This window comes from Canis aureus, chromosome 9 (assembly GCF_053574225.1).
Source record: "Canis aureus isolate CA01 chromosome 9, VMU_Caureus_v.1.0, whole genome shotgun sequence".
NCBI lineage: Eukaryota > Metazoa > Chordata > Mammalia > Carnivora > Canidae > Canis > Canis aureus.
In genome coordinates this window covers 25752369-25770609 of record NC_135619.1, presented here as the reverse complement: position 1 = coordinate 25770609, position 18241 = coordinate 25752369, and the positions used below count along the sequence as shown (strand labels likewise).

Here is an 18241-nt window from a genome sequence, read left to right as displayed (position 1 = left end):
TTCAAAGATGAGTATATAGTATTTCAGTTTCATAAAGATAAACTTGTACGTATACAAAACAGACATACTCAGGAATGTTCAGCATTGTTTCCAATAGCAAAGAATTAGGAATAAGCCAAAATAAATTATGGTTATAAAATAAATATAAAAAAAATAAATAAAATAAAATAAATATCAAAATATTAATATATTAAAAGTATAAAAACACATAAAATACAAGTTAATGGTGACAGTGGTTGCTTCCAGTGGAGAAGGGGGGAGTAACTAGATTGGGAAGGAACTATGTTAGGTTTCATTTATTTAAAAATAGAAAACAGGGCAGCCCAGGTGGCTCAGCGGTTTAGCTCCGCCTTTGGCCCAGGGCATGATCCTGGAAACCCAGGATCGAGTCCCATGTCGGGCTCCTTGCATGGAGCCTGCTTCTTCCTCTGCCTGTTTCTCTGCACCTCTCTCTCTCTCTGTGTGTGTGACTATCATAAATAAATAAAAAAATTAAAAAAATAAAATAAAAATAAAAAGAGGAAACAAATATGCAAATTGTTCATTTGGGAGGAATTAGTGTATGAATATATTGCTGTATTACTCATACTTTTAACTTAAAAAGAAATAGTATCTGCATAGAAGAAATACTGAAAGGAAACGCATTAGATTGTTTTGTTTTGTTTTGTTTTTTATTTATGACAGTCACACAGAGAGAGAGAGAGAGAGAGAGAGAGAGAGGCAGAGACACAGGCAGAGGGAGAAGTAGGCTCCATGCACCAGGAGCCCGATGTGGGATTCGATCCCGGGTCTCCAGGATCGCGCCCTGAGCCAAAGGCAGGCGCCAAACCGCTGCGCCACCCAGGGATCCCACATTAGATTGTTAATGGCAAATTATTCTGGGTAGTGGGATTTGGTATGATTAGTTTTCTTCCTAATACTTCACTATAGTTTCTGCATTTTCTATAAGGATCATGCAATATTTTTATTAAAAAACATGTTATGGAATTAAAAAGTACTTGATTTTTCCTTAAATAGAAGCTATTGTATTATTGAAAATTACAAGCATTGAAAAATTATTAAAAATTATTATTTGGCTCTAACCTCTTCTTGATCCAAATCTTTATCTTTGATATCTAATTCTGAAAGATCAATCGTAAGACTATCTTTTTCACCCTTCCAAAAATCATCAGGCTCTTTCTTTTTGGGTCCAACTGTGCTTAAGTCAGCTTTATCAGGCAAAAGGCTGATTCCTCTTGGTATGGGAGGGACAGGTTTGGTTCCATTTAGGCCTCGTCGGGAAGATGGTGATCTCACCAAGGCAGGTGTAAGCTGAACTGGAGAAAGTTTTTCTTGAGAATTTTCTCCTGCGTGAAAAAAAATATATTTTACTTACTTTTTTTTAATTTCAGGGAAGTGGGAGTTATAATTATAAGTGTTTGGAATACAGTGTTTTTAAATTAAAAAAAATATCTTTTATTAGACTGCTATTTAAAATGAGATCAAAGTATCAGTGTCACCTAGCAAATAAAACAAAAATGAGTCATCAGAAATTCATATTAAATAAAAATACTATATAAGAAGTTAAATTTCTATTTTTATAGACATTATCATAACCAGTATTTGTATGGTAAAGTCCACAAGTAAGCCAGAAGGACTATTCTCCTGGCTTCATTTAATTATGTAAGCAACATGTGAATGAGTATTATATGCAAAGTAGTAATGCTGGGCACACGGGAGAACAAACTGAATAAACTCTCAGCTTTCAATACAATATTTGATCTTGTAGGAAAGACAAACATAGGAAGAAATTAATGGAGGAAATGAAGGTTTAGTGCTAAGAAAAAGGGATATAACTGACTAACCATGCAACAAATGACCTTATGGTAATGTTATAAACTGGACACCAGTGTTACTGCGTAGTTTAAAGGTGGAACATTTCATCTCAGAGGATGGGGATAAGAAAGTATGTGGAATACAAGGGCTGCTTTTAATAGACTTTTTATTTTGAGATTGATCTGTCTTGAATAAATTTAAATGCTAATTTCAATATTTTGGAGAGGGCTCTTGGTAAGAAAAGAATATTTTAGTTAATAATAGAAAACTCTTTAAAATAAATTTAACATACACTAAAATTCAAATTCAAAAAAAATGTAGAATAAATGGATACTAAACATTAATTATAATAATTATATGAATGACATTTTATATTTCTAAAGCTAAAATTGTTACTTAGGCTCTCAGGCTGTTCACATTCATGTTCATTACAAAGCATTATTAGTTGCCTAATTCTGAAAAAGGATTTTGAAGTATAAAATTAAGAAAAGAAAAGAAATAACAACTTCATTTGCATTTTGTATTACATGTTTGATCTTTTTAACATACTATTATTTTCCTAGATGCTTATTAATTCAGAGAAATAAAATGCAGTTTACTAGCTTTCAAAGATCAAACAACCTAACTCCAAAGCAATAATTCAAAAACACAAATAAATTTCAATAAAGTATTAATTTTTACCATCAGTTCTACCTGGAGGGTCAGATGATTTTTGGCTGACAAGCTTTTTCTGGGGACTTGGCTTTGGTAGTCCTTCAAAGCTTTTAAGAGGCCAGGAATTAGAGAAGTTAACGGAATTATCCTGAGACTTCTTTGGAGATACAGTAAGAGATGTGTGCTTTGGACTAGTTCGAGGTGATGAGAGAGGATAGGATGGAAGGATGAAGCCTCCTGGACTTGGATTTAGACCAGAGTGTGATGAAGTACGTTCTGTTTGGCCACCAAATGTCTGCTGTGTCTTAGGGGCAAAATTGAGGCTTGCATACACTGTAAAAAACCAGAAGAGAATATGTTATTTATGTATATACACCTAAGAGTTTAAATTGTTTTTGTTTTTTTAAAAGATTTTATTTATTTACTCACGAGAGACAGAGAAAGAGACAGAGACATAGGCAAAGAGAGAAGCAGGCTTCTCTTGGGGAGCCCGATGTGGGACCCGATACCAGGACTCTGGGATCATGACCTGAGCCACAGGCAGATGCTCAACCATTGAGCCACCCAGGTGCCCCCGTTTTTGCTTTTTATGTTCAGGTTTTTATCCCATCTGGTGTTTATTTCTCCTTGTGTAGTATAAGGTAAAGATCCAATTTAACTTTTTCTGTATAGATAGTATAATTTTCCCAGTGCCGTGTTTTAATTTTATTTTTTAAAATATTTTATTTATTTATTCATGAGAGACACAGAAAGAGGCAGAAACATAGGCAGAGGGAGAAGAAGGTTCCCTGCAGGAAGCCTGATACGGGCCTCGATCCTAGGACCCTGGGATTATGACCTGAGCTAAAGGACCCTGGGATCATGACCTGAGCTAAAGGCAGATGCTCAACCACTAAGCTACCCAGGCATCCCCCAGTGCCATGTTTTAAACTGTCCTTTTATCTATAAAGCTCCCCCCAACACATACACGTGTGTATGTATACACACACACTTAGGGGCTTCTTATTGGTTCATAGTCTATTTTGTCTATCCCCACACTAGTATTACAATGTTTTATTTATCATGATTCTATCCAACAGGATTGGGTGTCCTTCGTTTTTTTAATCTTCTTTAACTTATTTTGGCAATTCTTGGCCTTCTATTCTTTTATATGTATTTCAGGGTCAGCCTGCCAGGTCCTATACAAGATCCTGGTTGGGTTTTTTATTGTAATGACACTGAATTTAAGATCAATCTAGGAATAACTGCCATTTTGCTGATAGTTAGCCTCCCTGTTTAAAAATGTGGGATCTCCTTTAGTTTATTTAGGTCTTTTTTAAAGTCTCTCAGAAATATATTTTAGTTTTCATAATAAAAGGTATGTAAATATTGTTAGATTTCCATATACTTATAGATTTTTGTTGATATTGTAATTTTTCTTAAAAATTATATTTTCTGAAAGTTCCTAGTGTCTAGTAACTTTATTAACCTTATATTCTGGCTTTATATTGGGCTACCTTGCTAAATTGTTTAATATTTTAACAGTTTTCTATATATCCTTTCAGATTTTCTTTGTAGATAATCTAGTAATTTTAATAATATAATTATGGGAGCTAATGCTTATTGAACACTTTACTCTGTTCCAAATGGTATTCAAACACTTCATGTATATTAACTAATTTTTTTAGAAAAGTGTATTTTTATTTATTTTTTAAAGATTTTATTTATTCATTAGAGAGAGTAAAAGAGAGAGAGAGCACATGTGTGCACACACATACAGGGGAGGGGCAGAAGGAGAGGGACAAGTAGACTTCCCACTGAGCAGGGAGACAGACCTGGGGCTGGATCTCAGGTCCCAAAATCACGACCTGAGCTGACAGCAGATGCTCAACTACCTGAGTCACCCAGGCACCCTGTGTATTAACTAATGTAATCCTCACGACAACCTTGCGGGTACTATTCTTATCTTATCAACCTTGTGGGTACTATTCTTATCTTATAGATTTAAAGAAAAAATGTAACTGGGATAAGTAAATTACCAAAATCACATACTAGGAAATCATAAAGCTGGGATACAGACCCAGGCACTGTGGCTTCCAAGTCCTCTTAATTACCATATTGTATCACATTTTATTTGAAAGTAATGATAATTTTTGTTTCTTCCTCTACAAATTTTATACTTTTAAGTTTGAGCTAGGCTCTCCCTAGATAGAGAATACAATGATTCCCAAATTTTTAGCATGGATTTTCCTTTGTATCCAGATCTAATAACAAAATGCCACTCAATATCTTCATTAAAGAGACAGTTGTCCCAAACTAACATTTTCAAAACAAAACTCTTGATTTCACGGTCAAATCTACTCTTCTCCTAAATTTCCTCTTCTTGGTAAAGGGCAGCTCTATTCCTCAAATTGCTCAGGCCAATAATATTGGACTAATCCTTGATTCTTCTCACAAACTTCACATCTAGTCCATTAATAAATCTTCCTGGTCCTACATTAGCAACACAAGGTGATTACTGAGTCTGAAAACTTCAGTGAATACATAATAAATGGCTTATTCATATTATATTAGCATACATTATAAACTTAACTATGTTTCCAAACTTTATGGCCACCTTGTATATCAGAACCCACCTAATTCTCATCACTTTCATTGCTTCCTTACTAAGGCAAACCATACCATCTCTTATCTTTACAACTGCCATATCCTAACTAGTTTGCTTTGTACCCTGCCTCCATTGCTACTGAACTTATTCTCTATATAGCAACTCTGATCTTTTAAAAAAATAGTCAAACCATGCTATTTTTTTCTCTCTCCAAAACCTCTCATATCTTCCCTTCCCACTCAGGATAAACTCCCAAATACTATATCCTGCAAGGCCCCATGTTATCTTTGAATATTACTCTCCTCATTCCACTGACCTTGCTACTGGCCCAATAAGCCAATATGGTCCTACTTCAGAGCATTTGTACTTTGTTCTCTCTTTCTGGAATGCTCTTTCTCCAGGTATCCATGTAACACACACCCTCACTTCATTTGGGTTTCTGCTTAAACATTTTCAGTCCAAAGAAACTTTCCTTATCACCTTCTGTCCCCTGCCTTATTTTTCTTCACAACAGTCATTTTTTTTCTTCTTATTCCTTTGTTTTGTCCTCTACTAGATTTTGATCTTTAGATTCTAGAACAGTGCCTGCTTCCCAATTAGTACTAGAGGGATGGATTAATAACTAAATGTTCAAAAGCAATGGTAACAGGGAACATTTTTATCTTACTCTTGACTTTAAAGTGAATTCCAGGGGCACCTGGGTGGCTCAGTGGTTGAGTGTCTGCCTTTGGCTCAGGTGGTAACCCTGGGGTCCTGGGATCAAGTCCCACATCAGGCTCCCCCCAGGAAGCCTGCTTCTCCCTCTGCCTATGTCTCTGCCTCTCTCTGTGTGTTTCTCATGAATAAGCAGAATCTTAAATAAAAATTAATAAAAAAGCTAAGGTTTAAAAAAATTAAGTGAATTCTAATATTTTAACACTAAATCTAGTTGCTATAGGTATTAACAGATATTAATCCGGTTAAGAAAGTTATTTATAGTTTTGCTATGAATTTGTAATCATGCAGATGTTGAATTTTAACCGCATCCTGACACATTTATATGGTTTTCTTCCTTTCTGTGATAGCGTCAAAAATACAGGTGCTGAATCACTATATTGTAAACCTGGAACTAATACTACACTGTGTGTTAATGAACTGGAATTTAAATAAAAACTTTTAAAAATTGGAAAAAAAATAAACCAAAAACCCCCCAGCATTCTAATAAATAAAACCATCTATGTTATTTATTTATTTATTTTTTAAAAAGATTATATTTATGTGTCATGAGAGACACAGAAAGAGGCAGAAACACAGGCAGAGGGAGAAGCAGGCTCCATGCAGGGAGCCTGACGTGGGACTCGATCCCGGGTCTCCAGGATCAGGCCCTGGGCTGAAGGCAGCGCTAAACCACTGAGCCAACCACGCTGCCCCATCTATGTTATTCAAATGTTAAGTTCTATCCACTGACATTTATGGTAACTACTGATATATTTGGCTTTAATTCTACCACCTTATTTTGTGCTTTCTATTTATTGTGTGTTTTATTACTTTTTCTTGATTTTTAAAAAGTTATTCCTCAACTAATACAAAAGTCTATTCATAACCATTTATGGTTCCCTTAATTTTTCTTTAATATTTTCTTTAATATTTTATTATTTTAATTTTAAGATTTTCAACAACAAAAGGCCTAACTTATATACACTAAAAAAATTTTCTTCTGAAGACTTAAAGAACTACATATAATTATATATCATTTATTTTTAATTCATATACAACATGGTTAGGACTTTTATTTCTACCTAAATCTTATTTGGGTGGGAAAGGGCACTATAGGGGATTTAAGTCACAAGTTGACATGCAGAATGAAAACTTTCAAGTTCCTGATTTGAACTGCAATGCTCTATTAAAAGATTCTGATGCTTCCATGTCAGTGTATCATTATATATTCCTTTTATTAAGAGATTTAAAAATATTTCTTACAAAGAACTCAAATATCAAATCTTTTTATGCACATAAATAGAACCAATAGAATGCCAAAAAATATACTAACATTTTCAATGTTTGGTGTGAATCACTGCAACATTTAAAACTGGCATGGAAGCTTCTGGATGGTTTGGTATCTGGCATCTATACCCAGGTCTCCACAAAAATCCCACGGAGAATATTAGTTGACATGGTAGTGGTCCTAATAGATTTTTAATCTACAACCTATTATTAAGTTAAATGCTGACTTTGGAAGAATATGATATCCCTTTAATAGCCGGTCTTATAGGTGTTTGGAGAGGTTACAGAAAAGCCAGAGCCTCTGTGAAGTTCTGAGAGTGAGTTCTCAGTCCACTGAGAGTGGAGGTAGTTATCAAAGGTAATGTAATCATTTGGGGATATCCTAAAAAGGATGAGATTAAGCAACAGAGAGAATCCTTGCTGCTTCTACTAATAGATAATCCCAAGTCTATCTAGTCAAAATTCAGGAAATATCTGTATCATTAAGTAAGATGAACTGTTTTATGGGGAGTAACACCATAAAGAAAAACTTTATGTAGTCATGTGACCCTCTGTGATGAGTGGAGGACTAAAATATAAGTGCTATATTAATTAAATCTTCCTTATCGATTTCAAATGAGCATTACTTTTCATTAACAAAGATGGGATACATCCCTATTATTCCAAAAACTTTAGTAAAGGATATGCAACAAAAATTAAAATACCGCTAGAAATATTTCATTTGAGCTGAGTGAAGTAAGTCAGTCGGAGAAGGACAAACATTATATGTTCTCATTCATTTGGGGAATATAAATAATAGTGAAAGGGAATATAAGGGAAGGGAGAAGAAATGTGTGGGAAATATCAGAAAGGGAGACAGAACGTAAAGACTGCTAACTCTGGGAAACGAACTAGGGGTGGTAGAAGGGGAGGAGGGCGGGGGGTGGGAGTGAATGGGTGACGGCACTGGGGGTTATTCTGTATGTTAGTAAATTGAACACCAATAAAAAATAAATTAAAAAAAATTAAAAAAAATTAAAAAAAGAAATATTTCATTTGATCTACCTCTAAATAATAACTGATAAAGCTATTAATTAACATAGACATTAAAGAATTCCCTTCAGGGCAGCCCCGGTGGCTCAGCGGTTTAGCGCCGCCTTCAGCCTAGGGCATGATCCTGGAGACCTGGGATCGAGTCCCATGTTGGGCTCCCTGCATGGAGCCTGTTTCTCCCTCTGCCTGTGTCTCTGCCTCTCTCTCTCTCTGTGTCTCTCATGAATGAATGAATAAATAAAATTAAAAAAAAAAAAAAAGAATTCCCTTCAAATCCAAAATTCATATAACTGTCAGCCAGCCTGAAGCCCTTCCTTACGATCTATATCTTAGAGACATATAAGATATCTGAAATGATAGCTAGTCAGGAAGTTATGGTTCCTTACAGGAGATTTAATAAATTCTAAGCAGCCTTAAAAGTTATAACTGCAAAAAAAAAAAAAAAAAGTTATAACTGCTAGGGTGCCTGGGTAGCTCAGCTGGTTAAGCATCTGACTCTTTATTTTGGCTCAGGTTGAAAAAGTAGTTTTGTTTTTAGATGGAGGCCCTCATGCCTCCATGCTTAAGATTCTCTCTCTCCATCCCCTGAAATTTATACAGGCACACACTCTCTCTCTCTCTCTCAAAAAAAGTTAAAACTGTTATAGAAAATAATTGTCTTTTGCTAACACAGTACTTCTTCATGAATAATGTTTTTAATCAGTTGGTATTAAAATGCTCATCTCCACCATGAGTTTCTATGGGCAGCCTGGGTGGCTCAGCAGCTTAGCACTGCCTTCAGCCCAGGGCATGATCCTGGAGACCCGGGATCGAGTCCCATGTCAGGCTCCTTGCATGGAGCCTGCTTCTCCCTCTGTCTGTGTCTCTGCCTCTATCCCTCTCTCTGTGTCTCTCATGAATAAATAAATAAAATCTTTAAAGAAATAAAATAAACTCTCTAATTTTCACCAGTCATATTTACATTATTATTATTTTTAAAAGATTTTATTTATTCATGAGAGACACAGAGAGGCAAAGACATAGGCAGAGGGAGAAGCAGGCTCCATGCAGGGAGCCTAATGTGGGACTTGATCCTGGGATTCTAGGATCGCGCCCTGAGCCAAAGGCAGAAGCTCAACCACTGAGCCATCCAGTGTCCCTACATTAAGATTATTAAATCTAACATTTTAGGGGAAATTATTTTTTAAAAATTATTAAAATTATTAAAAATACAACATCAGGAAGCCTGGGTGGCTCAGTGGTTGAGCATCTGCCTTCAGCTCAGGGCGTGATCCTGCGTCTGGGGATCGAGTCCCACATCAGGCTCCCTGTGAGGAGCCTGCTTTTCTCTCTGCCTTATGTCTCTGCCTCTCTCTCTCTCTCTCTGTCTCATGAATAAATAAAATCTTAAAAAAAGAAAAAAATACATCGTTTTCTTTTTTGCAATGAATAAATTTCACAAAATAACATGCAAACAACATTTGGAAATCCCACATAATATTCATAAATCATTTATATTCAAATAAAGTTGAAATTTAAACCTTTATCTTGATGATTGTTAGTTGTCCCAAGGTACTGTAAGTCAGAATCCACACTTCCAGTTTTCCCAAATATCTGTGAAAATCCAAGTTGTCCATATTTGCCAGAAACATTTGTCTGATGAGTCCCAGTACTGCCTTTGGAAGGAAGAGAAAAACATAAAAGTAAATGTTAACTTTATTTCATAAATACATCTAATTTCAGAAATATTGATTTCATTTGTATAGGAATAACTATAGGAATAAATTATACAGTGAACTAGGCAGGCAAGAAAGGGATAGTTTTGCTATTGGCATATCTGATTAGTATCAGGGGTTCAAGAACAGAAGAGAGACCAGAAAAGTACAAAAAAAGGTATATTGAAAAATATACACAAAAAACTTTCTTTCTACATGTTTCCTCCTCTTACCAGGGAACATTTCCCCAGATCTGGCTTTTTTTCTCCCCTCCCAACCGAAGTTTGTATTTAAATTCCAGTTAGTTAAAATACAGTATAATATTAGTTTCAGGTATAGAATTTAGTGGTTCGTCACTTATATACAGTACATGGTACAGATCCCAACAAGTGTCCTCCTTAATATCCATCACCTATTTATTTATTTTAAAGATTTTATTTTATTTATTTGAGAGAGAGAGAGAGAGAGAGAGAGAGATCACAAGCAGGGGTAAAGGCAGAAGGAGAAGCAGACTCTCCGCTGAGCAGGGAACCTGATGCAGGGCTCAATCCCAGGTGCTACCCCAGGATCATGACCTTTGCCAAAGGCAGACACTTAACTGACTGAGCCACCCAGGTACCTCTATACCACATCTTTTTTTTTTTTTTTTTTTTTTTTTAATACCACACCTCTTTATCAATTCATTAGTCAATGGACATTTGGGCTCTTTCCTTAATTTGGCTATTGGTGATAATGCTGCTATAAACATCGGGTGCATGTGTCCTCTGAATCAGTATTTTTATACCTTTGGGTAAATACCTAGCTGTGCAATTACTGGATCATAGGGTAGTTCTATTATAAACTTTCTGCCATAACCCCAGTACCTAGCAAAGTATCTGACATAGAGGAGACACTCAATAAATGTGGATTGTTGATTAAGTAAATATTACCTTACATTACTACTTAAAGGGTTTCAGTGAGAAGCCCTTCCAGGGTCTTAGGAAACAATTATATCAGCGTCCATTCTTACCAGATTTTTTTTTTTTTTTTTTTTTTGAGATCAAGTGAGAAAAGAGCATGCACAAGGGAGTAGGGGAGGTGGGGGAGACGGAGAGAGAGAGAGAGAGAATTCCAAGCAAGCTCCATACTCTGCTGGAGCCCAACACAGGGCTAGATCTCCCAACGCTGAAATCATGACCTGAGCAGAATCAAGAGTGGGCCACTCAATCAATTTAAGCCACCCAGGCCCCCCATTCTTACCAGATCTTTAGCAAATAAACTGTCTACTAGATTATAAATCCTTTGAGCTCTTAAATGAATTATTAAGTTTAGCAAGCTTTAACTTAGTTTCTAACATGTCCATTACCAGCATCTTTTACTTACCAGCAGTACATACAGGAAGAGAATCTGGGTTATAATCCCGGCTATTCTGAAATAAGTTTCTTGACACTCTTTTTCTGCTAAAACATAAATCATCATTGACTGGCATTCCTTGAGAGGGCTTTAATTTTGGAGATGGGATGAAATCATATGCTGAAAACTGTAAGAGAATAATAAATTAGCAAATTTGTGTTACATCTACTTGGTAATAAATATGACAGGATAATTTAGACCTAATTGTGAAATTCAGATTAAAAGAAAAATATTAAATTTATCAAGTATACAATGATATAAATAAACATCCACATATATTATGGTACACTAACAGTATTTTTCATTCCATGATAGAAATTCTATAATTTTGCTTCTTTTTATTACTTTGCCCCAAACTTTTTCTGTACCTACCTTCCTAAAGTACACATCTGGCAGCTAGGAAGGAAAGAATGTAAATGACAGAATTAAAAAACAACTTGAATAGAGCAAAGGATATTTCTGATTTAGCAGTATAGACTATCACACTAGGCCAACCTTGAGCATTACACAGTAAATGCCAACTAAAGGTCATTGAACCAGTAAGCACCCCACTCTACTAGTCTTACTGTGGCAAATTTAGTATCCATATTCTATAGCCAAAATAAAAATGTATACATGGTAACCCATGTCACAGTTCCCTTAGGAGATTTTCTTATAATAGATCTTTTAGTTAAAACCAAGTGTCTGATCCTTTTATATGTCTAGAATTTTACAGCATCCAATTTTTTTTTCACATGCCCCTTTTGATCCTTAAGGTATAAAACTGCCAGGATAGAATTTTGAAGTTAAAGAACAATCATAGTTAAAGAACTAAATGAGAGATGATTCAAGTGTTCAGAATTCTTCACCAATGATGACCTCAATTGTTCTGGATCACTTCACATTCAATATGGCTATAGCATATTTTAAAAACTGAGTGAACAGGGGTGCCTGGCAGGCCCAGTCAGAAGAGCATGTGACTCTTGACCTTGGGGTTGTGAGTTTGAGCCCCATTTTGGGTGTAGAAATTACTTAAAAATAAATAATCTTAAAAACTAAAAAAAAACATTTTTGAGTGAATAGAAATTATATTTATTATCTGTATATTTATTTGGAGCTTATACACAATCAAATCTAGACAAGTGGTAAACTATAAGCTTTTTCAGTATGCTTCTTTGCAAACTTTGCCAAGTATCAAGTAACAATGAAAAACAATAAAATTAAAAAATATGTCTATTTGAAAACTTATTAGCTACTTGACTCTTACAAGATATGAACTACTAAATCCTCAGAGAACTTGTTACACTTCAACAAATTCTGTGAAAAACCAATTAACATCTTCAAAATTTAACCCAGAAAATACCAAAGAAAAATAAATAATGCTCCAAATGAAAAAAGGACTTTACTTTCTCAAAGTATTTCTAGGACTGATTATACAGTAGTTTGTATTAAATAGAATAAAAATTAACCAATCACAAGAACTTTTGATTAGCTACATTAAAAGAAGACATATTAACCCAGTTAAAATAGTGAGTAATCCAGAATTAATTCTATACTATGGAATACATTTTTTTAAAATTTTTATTTATTTACGATAGTCACAGAGAGAGAGAGAGGCAGAGACACAGGCAGAGGGAGAAGCAGGCTCCATGCACCAGGGAACCCGACGTGGGATTCGATCCGGGGTCTCCAGGATCGCGCCCTGGGCCAAAGGCAGGCGCCAAACCGCTGCACCACCCAGGGATCCCGTTTTTTTTTTTTTTTTTTTTTTTTTTTAAGGTAGGCTCCACATGCCCAGCATGGAGCCCAACACAGGTCAGGGCTCTAAGATCAAGACCTGAGCTGAGATCAAGTCAGACACTTAACAGACTAGACTGAGCCACCCAGGCACCCCTGGAATACATTTTATTTTAGATTTTCTGTCATTAATTTCTGCTTAAAGGACAGAACATTAGTGTGTATGCCAGATACATATAACAACTAGTGATGGTGTTGGGGATGGGAAGGGGGGGGCAGTGGTAGTGACAGAGAATGTATGTAAGTGGGGAATTTTCAAAAATGTAGAAGTCGGTCATGGATTAATAAATTTTGCTACAGAAAAATCTACAAATATTTGAGGAACCTGGGAGGCTCTGTTGGTTAAGCATCTGACTCTTGATTTCAGCTCAAGTCATGAACTCAGGGTCATGAAACTGAGCTTCACGTTGGGCTCCACAGTGGACGTGGAGCCTGCTTAAGATTCTCTCTTCCTCTACCCCTGCTCTGCCCCCACTTGCTCACTCTAAAAAAAAAAAAAAAAAAAAAAAAAAGAAAGTTTATTCTGATTGCTAAAGGCTCCTTCTGAAACATCTTTGTGTTTATTCAAATCACTTTTTATGTACACTTGAAGAAAATATAACTGCTACTAGATATGATTACTTCCCACTCAACATTACCATTAAAGTATTTCTCATGTTGTTAAACCCTCTTATAGGAGCTATAAACTTTAATTACAAAAGTAGTAAACAGCTTATTGTAAAAAAATATAGAAGTAAATAAGATATAAAATCAAATTATTCTTTGGTACCTCCTTCATAAGCTTTCTATTGATGAACTCTGTCTCTTTCTATATATAAACATATTTCAATAAGCTATTTTTATCCATTTATTTTAGACAGTGTTTTTAAAAAATAAAAATAGATCACATAATACTCTGGCACACAGTAAGTGCTCATCATGTTGTAGACATCATTCTGTGTTAATCCATATATATCTGCTGATTCTAATAGTTGGCCAGTATTTCATATCATTATTGGACTCATAGTTCCTGACATTTTGTCACTTTTCACTATTATAATCTTGTAGCGAACATTATTATGCACATATTATTGTACATTTTTGTTTTTTATTTATTTTTTAAAGATTTTATTTATTTATTCACAAGAGACACAAAGAGAGAGGCAGAGACATAGAGAGAGGGAGAAGCAGACTCCCCACAGGGAGCCCAATGCGGACTCAATCCCAAGACCCCAGATCACGCTTTGAGCTTAAAGCAGATGTTTGACGAGTGAGCCACCCAGGCGTCCCTCTTGTGCATTTTTAAAGGCTATCTAATATTTCATCGACTAGATATGCCATTCTCCTATTTGCTTCCAAATCTTTTTTTTTTTTTTTTTTAATGATTAGGAAGAAATTTCAATGAGGGAAATGGTGCATATCTGGCTTAAAGTAGCAGTGCTAACTGAAGGTGACTGGCAGACCTTAGAAATGTTGTCATATATGTTATATAGCTAAAATATCTTTTTAAAACAACTAAAATGGTTTCTTTAATATCCTCAGGCTTCCTACACAAAAGCAGAATAACTTTTTGTAGCTGTCAGCTAACCAGTTTACCCACAAAATATGCAAGCAAGATTATTTCTAGTTTTTCCTTAATTTAGCCAATGATTTGATTCTCCTACATGTAAGAACACAAACTGCACTGCAAAATAACAAACTAAGTATTTCTGACTCCTTGGTTTGACGTTTATTTCTGGAGATTTCACTAATATGCTGTCTTTACAGGTCCTAAAAGAGAATCAAACACATGGCCTGAAAGCATACCTTTTCTGAGACTTAGGCCCTTGAGTCCTCAGCTAACCTTTCCTCCTATAACTGACTGAGCAACATGGCTCTTGCATGGTAAATCTGATTCTTGGTAAAGCCTCATTCTGGTTCTGACTTTAAAAGAACAAATGGATAACCGTTGCTACACATGGCAGCAGGGCAGAAGTGGGTTTTGATTTCATGATCTATTATGTGATTTCTGCTGGATGACAGTATCCTGGGCACGTGACAGCTAAAAGGGAATCTACAATATCCTTTCCTTATTGGTGTGTTCTGTTTATGTTCATTTTTAAAGGTAGTGATGTTAGCTCCTTTACTCTCATAACCAGAACTCTCTTTCCCCATGTAAACCTTTCATGTTTACTTAGAATGGGCCCAATATCCACCTGTCAATAAAATCTGTCTACAAAAATCAAATTCCCATACCAAAGATGAAAGGAAGCAAAACCTATAATATTCAATGATCAACTTCTTCCTTCAATTTCTCTAAATAACTGAGTAAGTGTAAATTAAATATTACTTTAAAACTCTGAAGCTAAAGGATAGTAAAGAAATTATACAATAGGAACCCTCAGAGAAATCACGGTTTCCAAAAGCCAAACAAAACAATATTTAATAGTTTTCCAAACCTCAAAGTTTATCCTTTTTATTTTTTTTATTTTTTTTATTTTTTATTTATTTTTAAATTTTTTATTGGTGTTCAATTTACTAACATACAGAATAACCCCCAGTGCCCGTCACCCATTCACGCCCACCCCCCGCCCTCCTCCCCTTCTACCACCCCTAGTTCGTTTCCCAGAGTTAGCAGTCTTTACGTTCTGTCTCCCTTTCTGATATTTCCCACACATTTCTTCTCCCTTCGCTTATATTCCCTTTCACTATTATTTATATTCCCCAAATGAATGAGAACATATAATGTTTGTCCTTCTCCAACTGACTTACTTCACTCAGCAGTTTATCCTTTTTAAAAACTAAGAAAATTCAATGCCATTACTGTACAAGATATGGGCACTGGGAAAAAAATAAAGAATGTCTCTCCAAATTCTTGAGAATCACAATTCTCAGTCTATTAGTTATCTACTGCTATATAATGTGTTATCCCAAAGTATTGTAGCTTAAAACAATGAATATTTATTATCTTTTTTTCTGTGGATCATGAATTTACAAGTGGCTTAACTGAATGGTTCATATACCTTGGACACTGCAATCAAGATATTGGCTAGGCTGTTGTCAATGGAAGGCTTGACTAAGTGAAGGATCCTTGAACTTCACTCAGTGGCTCCTGGCAGAAGGCCTTAGTTCTTTGCTACCTGGGTCTCTCCAGGGCTGCTCATGATGGGGCAGTTGGCTTCCTCCAGAGCAAGCAATCCAAGAAAGACAGCAACAAAGATGGAAGCTACAGTGCCTTTTTATGACCTAGTTTCTAAAGTCACACACCATTATTTCTACTTTATTTGGTAGAATTGAGTCATTAAGTCCAGACACGTGCAAGTAGAGGAGAATTGGTTTGCAACTCTTCAAGAAAAGAATCTCAACAAATTTGTGGTAGTTATATTTATTTATTTTTATTTAAATCCAATTAATTAACATATAATGTATTATTGGTTTCAGAGATAGAGCTCAGTGATTCATCAGTCTTTTTTTTTTTAATTTTTATTTATTTATGATAGTCACACAGAGATAGAGAGAGAGGCAGAGACATAGGCAGAGGGAGAAGCAGGCCCCATGCACCGGGAGCCCGACGTGGGATTCGATCCCGGGTCTCCAGGATCGCGCCCTGGGCCAAAGGCAGGCGCTAAACCCCTGCGCCACCCAGGGATCCCCTGATTCATCAGTCTTATATAATACTTGGTGCTCATTACATCAAGTGTCCTCCTTAATGTTATCACCCAATTACTCCATCTCCCTGCCCCCAGCGACCCTCACTTTGTTTCCTATGATTTAAGAGTCTCTTTTGGTTTGTCTCCCTCTCTGATTTCATCTTGTTTTATTTTTTCCTCTCTTCCCCTATGGTAGTTATTTTTTTAAAAAAAACAATCAATAATGATGAATCTAACAGTGATTAAGTATTTTTTTGTTTCTTTACCTGGTCAACATTAATAGACTGGCACCTGCTTCTATCTTAAATTTTGCTGCTCTATCATAATTAGATCTACTAAGTTATTCGGAAGGTAAAATTTTTCCATTTTATGAATATAAAATATTTTTTAGCAAACAGATTGGTATATCATTTCTTTCTATAGATCCTATTAATCTATCAGAATAAAATCGTGTTGTTTCAGTCAACATACTAAAATCTTTTAAGAGGGTAAGTGCTTATGTCACATTAAACTAAATAAGCCAAAAGACTTCTAAGATTTCTTTACTTCTTATGACTGTTTATTTAAGGAAAACAACAGTCTTGGCAAAAGCTGTACATTCAAGAGAAAACACAGACTAGCTGTGAGATTAGTTAACAACCTTGGTTAATGAAGAAAAACAATGTTCTTTTTTTTTTTGAAAAAAAAATTGTTCTTAAACATACTTTAAAGTTTTAATATCCAGTATATAACTATACAGGAAAGGTTCATATAAAAAAATCCTTTCAAAAATAGCACTTTGGACAAATAAAACTAATTTAAAAACAGTTATTTGTCTTTGCCCATATTTTATCACCATATAGAATAATATTGCACAAACAATTATATCAATTGCACAAACAATGATATAATTGTGCCAACTTGAATTTATCTTCTCAGGAAAAGTCTAATAATATCAGTATGATATAATCACACAAACTTGAACTTATCTTCTCAGGAAAAGCCTAACTAACTCAAATGTCTTAAATTTCCTCCACTGGCTCCACAGGTTAGATATGTTAATATCACTCCTTTTCAAAATAAAAATTGTAAAATCATGAGTTCAATTAAGTTTTATAATAGGTATCTTTATTAAAAGGGATCAATTCCTATAACGCCACAAATCCTATAAATGATTAATATGCTAGCCTGTGTTGTAATTTTCAAACCCTTAGTTAACTTTAAGATTTTAAGTATAATATTTATAGATCCTGAACTTAAAATTAAGATAAAAATGCAAATCAGAGATCACCAAATATATTTTTAATTTACCCTTGTCTTTTACATATTATTGAGTAACTATCAAAGAAACAGGTTAAAGGATATGTAAATAACCTTCAGATATGTTAAATACATGTTTTTATTGCCATTTAAATCACTGTAAAAGGATATGAAATATGTACTCATATAATGAAACATAATTCTTGGTTATATGACTCTTGTTTTTTCTGCATCTATGAGGAAAGAAAGTTGGTTTCTTTGAGAAAGGTTGCATTTAATATATACAGCTGATATGGCCCTAGGTAAAAATGTTACAGGGAAATAAAAATATGTATACAAGGTATGGATATGTGCTGTCCATTTATCAAGGGCATTGGAGGTTTTTTTGTTGTTTTTAAGATTTTATTTTTTCAGGAGAGACACAGAGAGAGAGGCAGAGACATTGGGCTCCTTGAGGAGCT

The 18241-nt window shown here is 35.0% G+C and overlaps 1 protein-coding gene across 6 annotated transcripts in view; it reads right to left on the bottom strand.

The window, feature by feature from the left end:
* The window catches only part of TOGARAM1 (TOG array regulator of axonemal microtubules 1), a 77840-nt gene that overhangs the window by 48180 nt on the left and 11419 nt on the right, over window positions 1–18241 (bottom strand). For 3 of the 6 annotated variants that reach the window (XM_077909161.1, XM_077909165.1, XM_077909164.1), the window contains exons 2-6: window positions 11530–11553; window positions 11128–11284; window positions 9592–9726; window positions 2497–2802; window positions 1084–1346 (exon numbers count right to left, since the gene is read on the bottom strand). In XM_077909161.1, coding sequence (XP_077765287.1) covers window positions 1084–1346; window positions 2497–2802; window positions 9592–9726; window positions 11128–11284; window positions 11530–11553 — 885 coding nt within the window. The remainder of the gene's footprint in view (window positions 1–1083; window positions 1347–2496; window positions 2803–9591; window positions 9727–11127; window positions 11285–11529; window positions 11554–18241) is intronic. The other 3 variants (XM_077909163.1, XM_077909166.1, XM_077909162.1) reach the window with 2 other exon arrangements.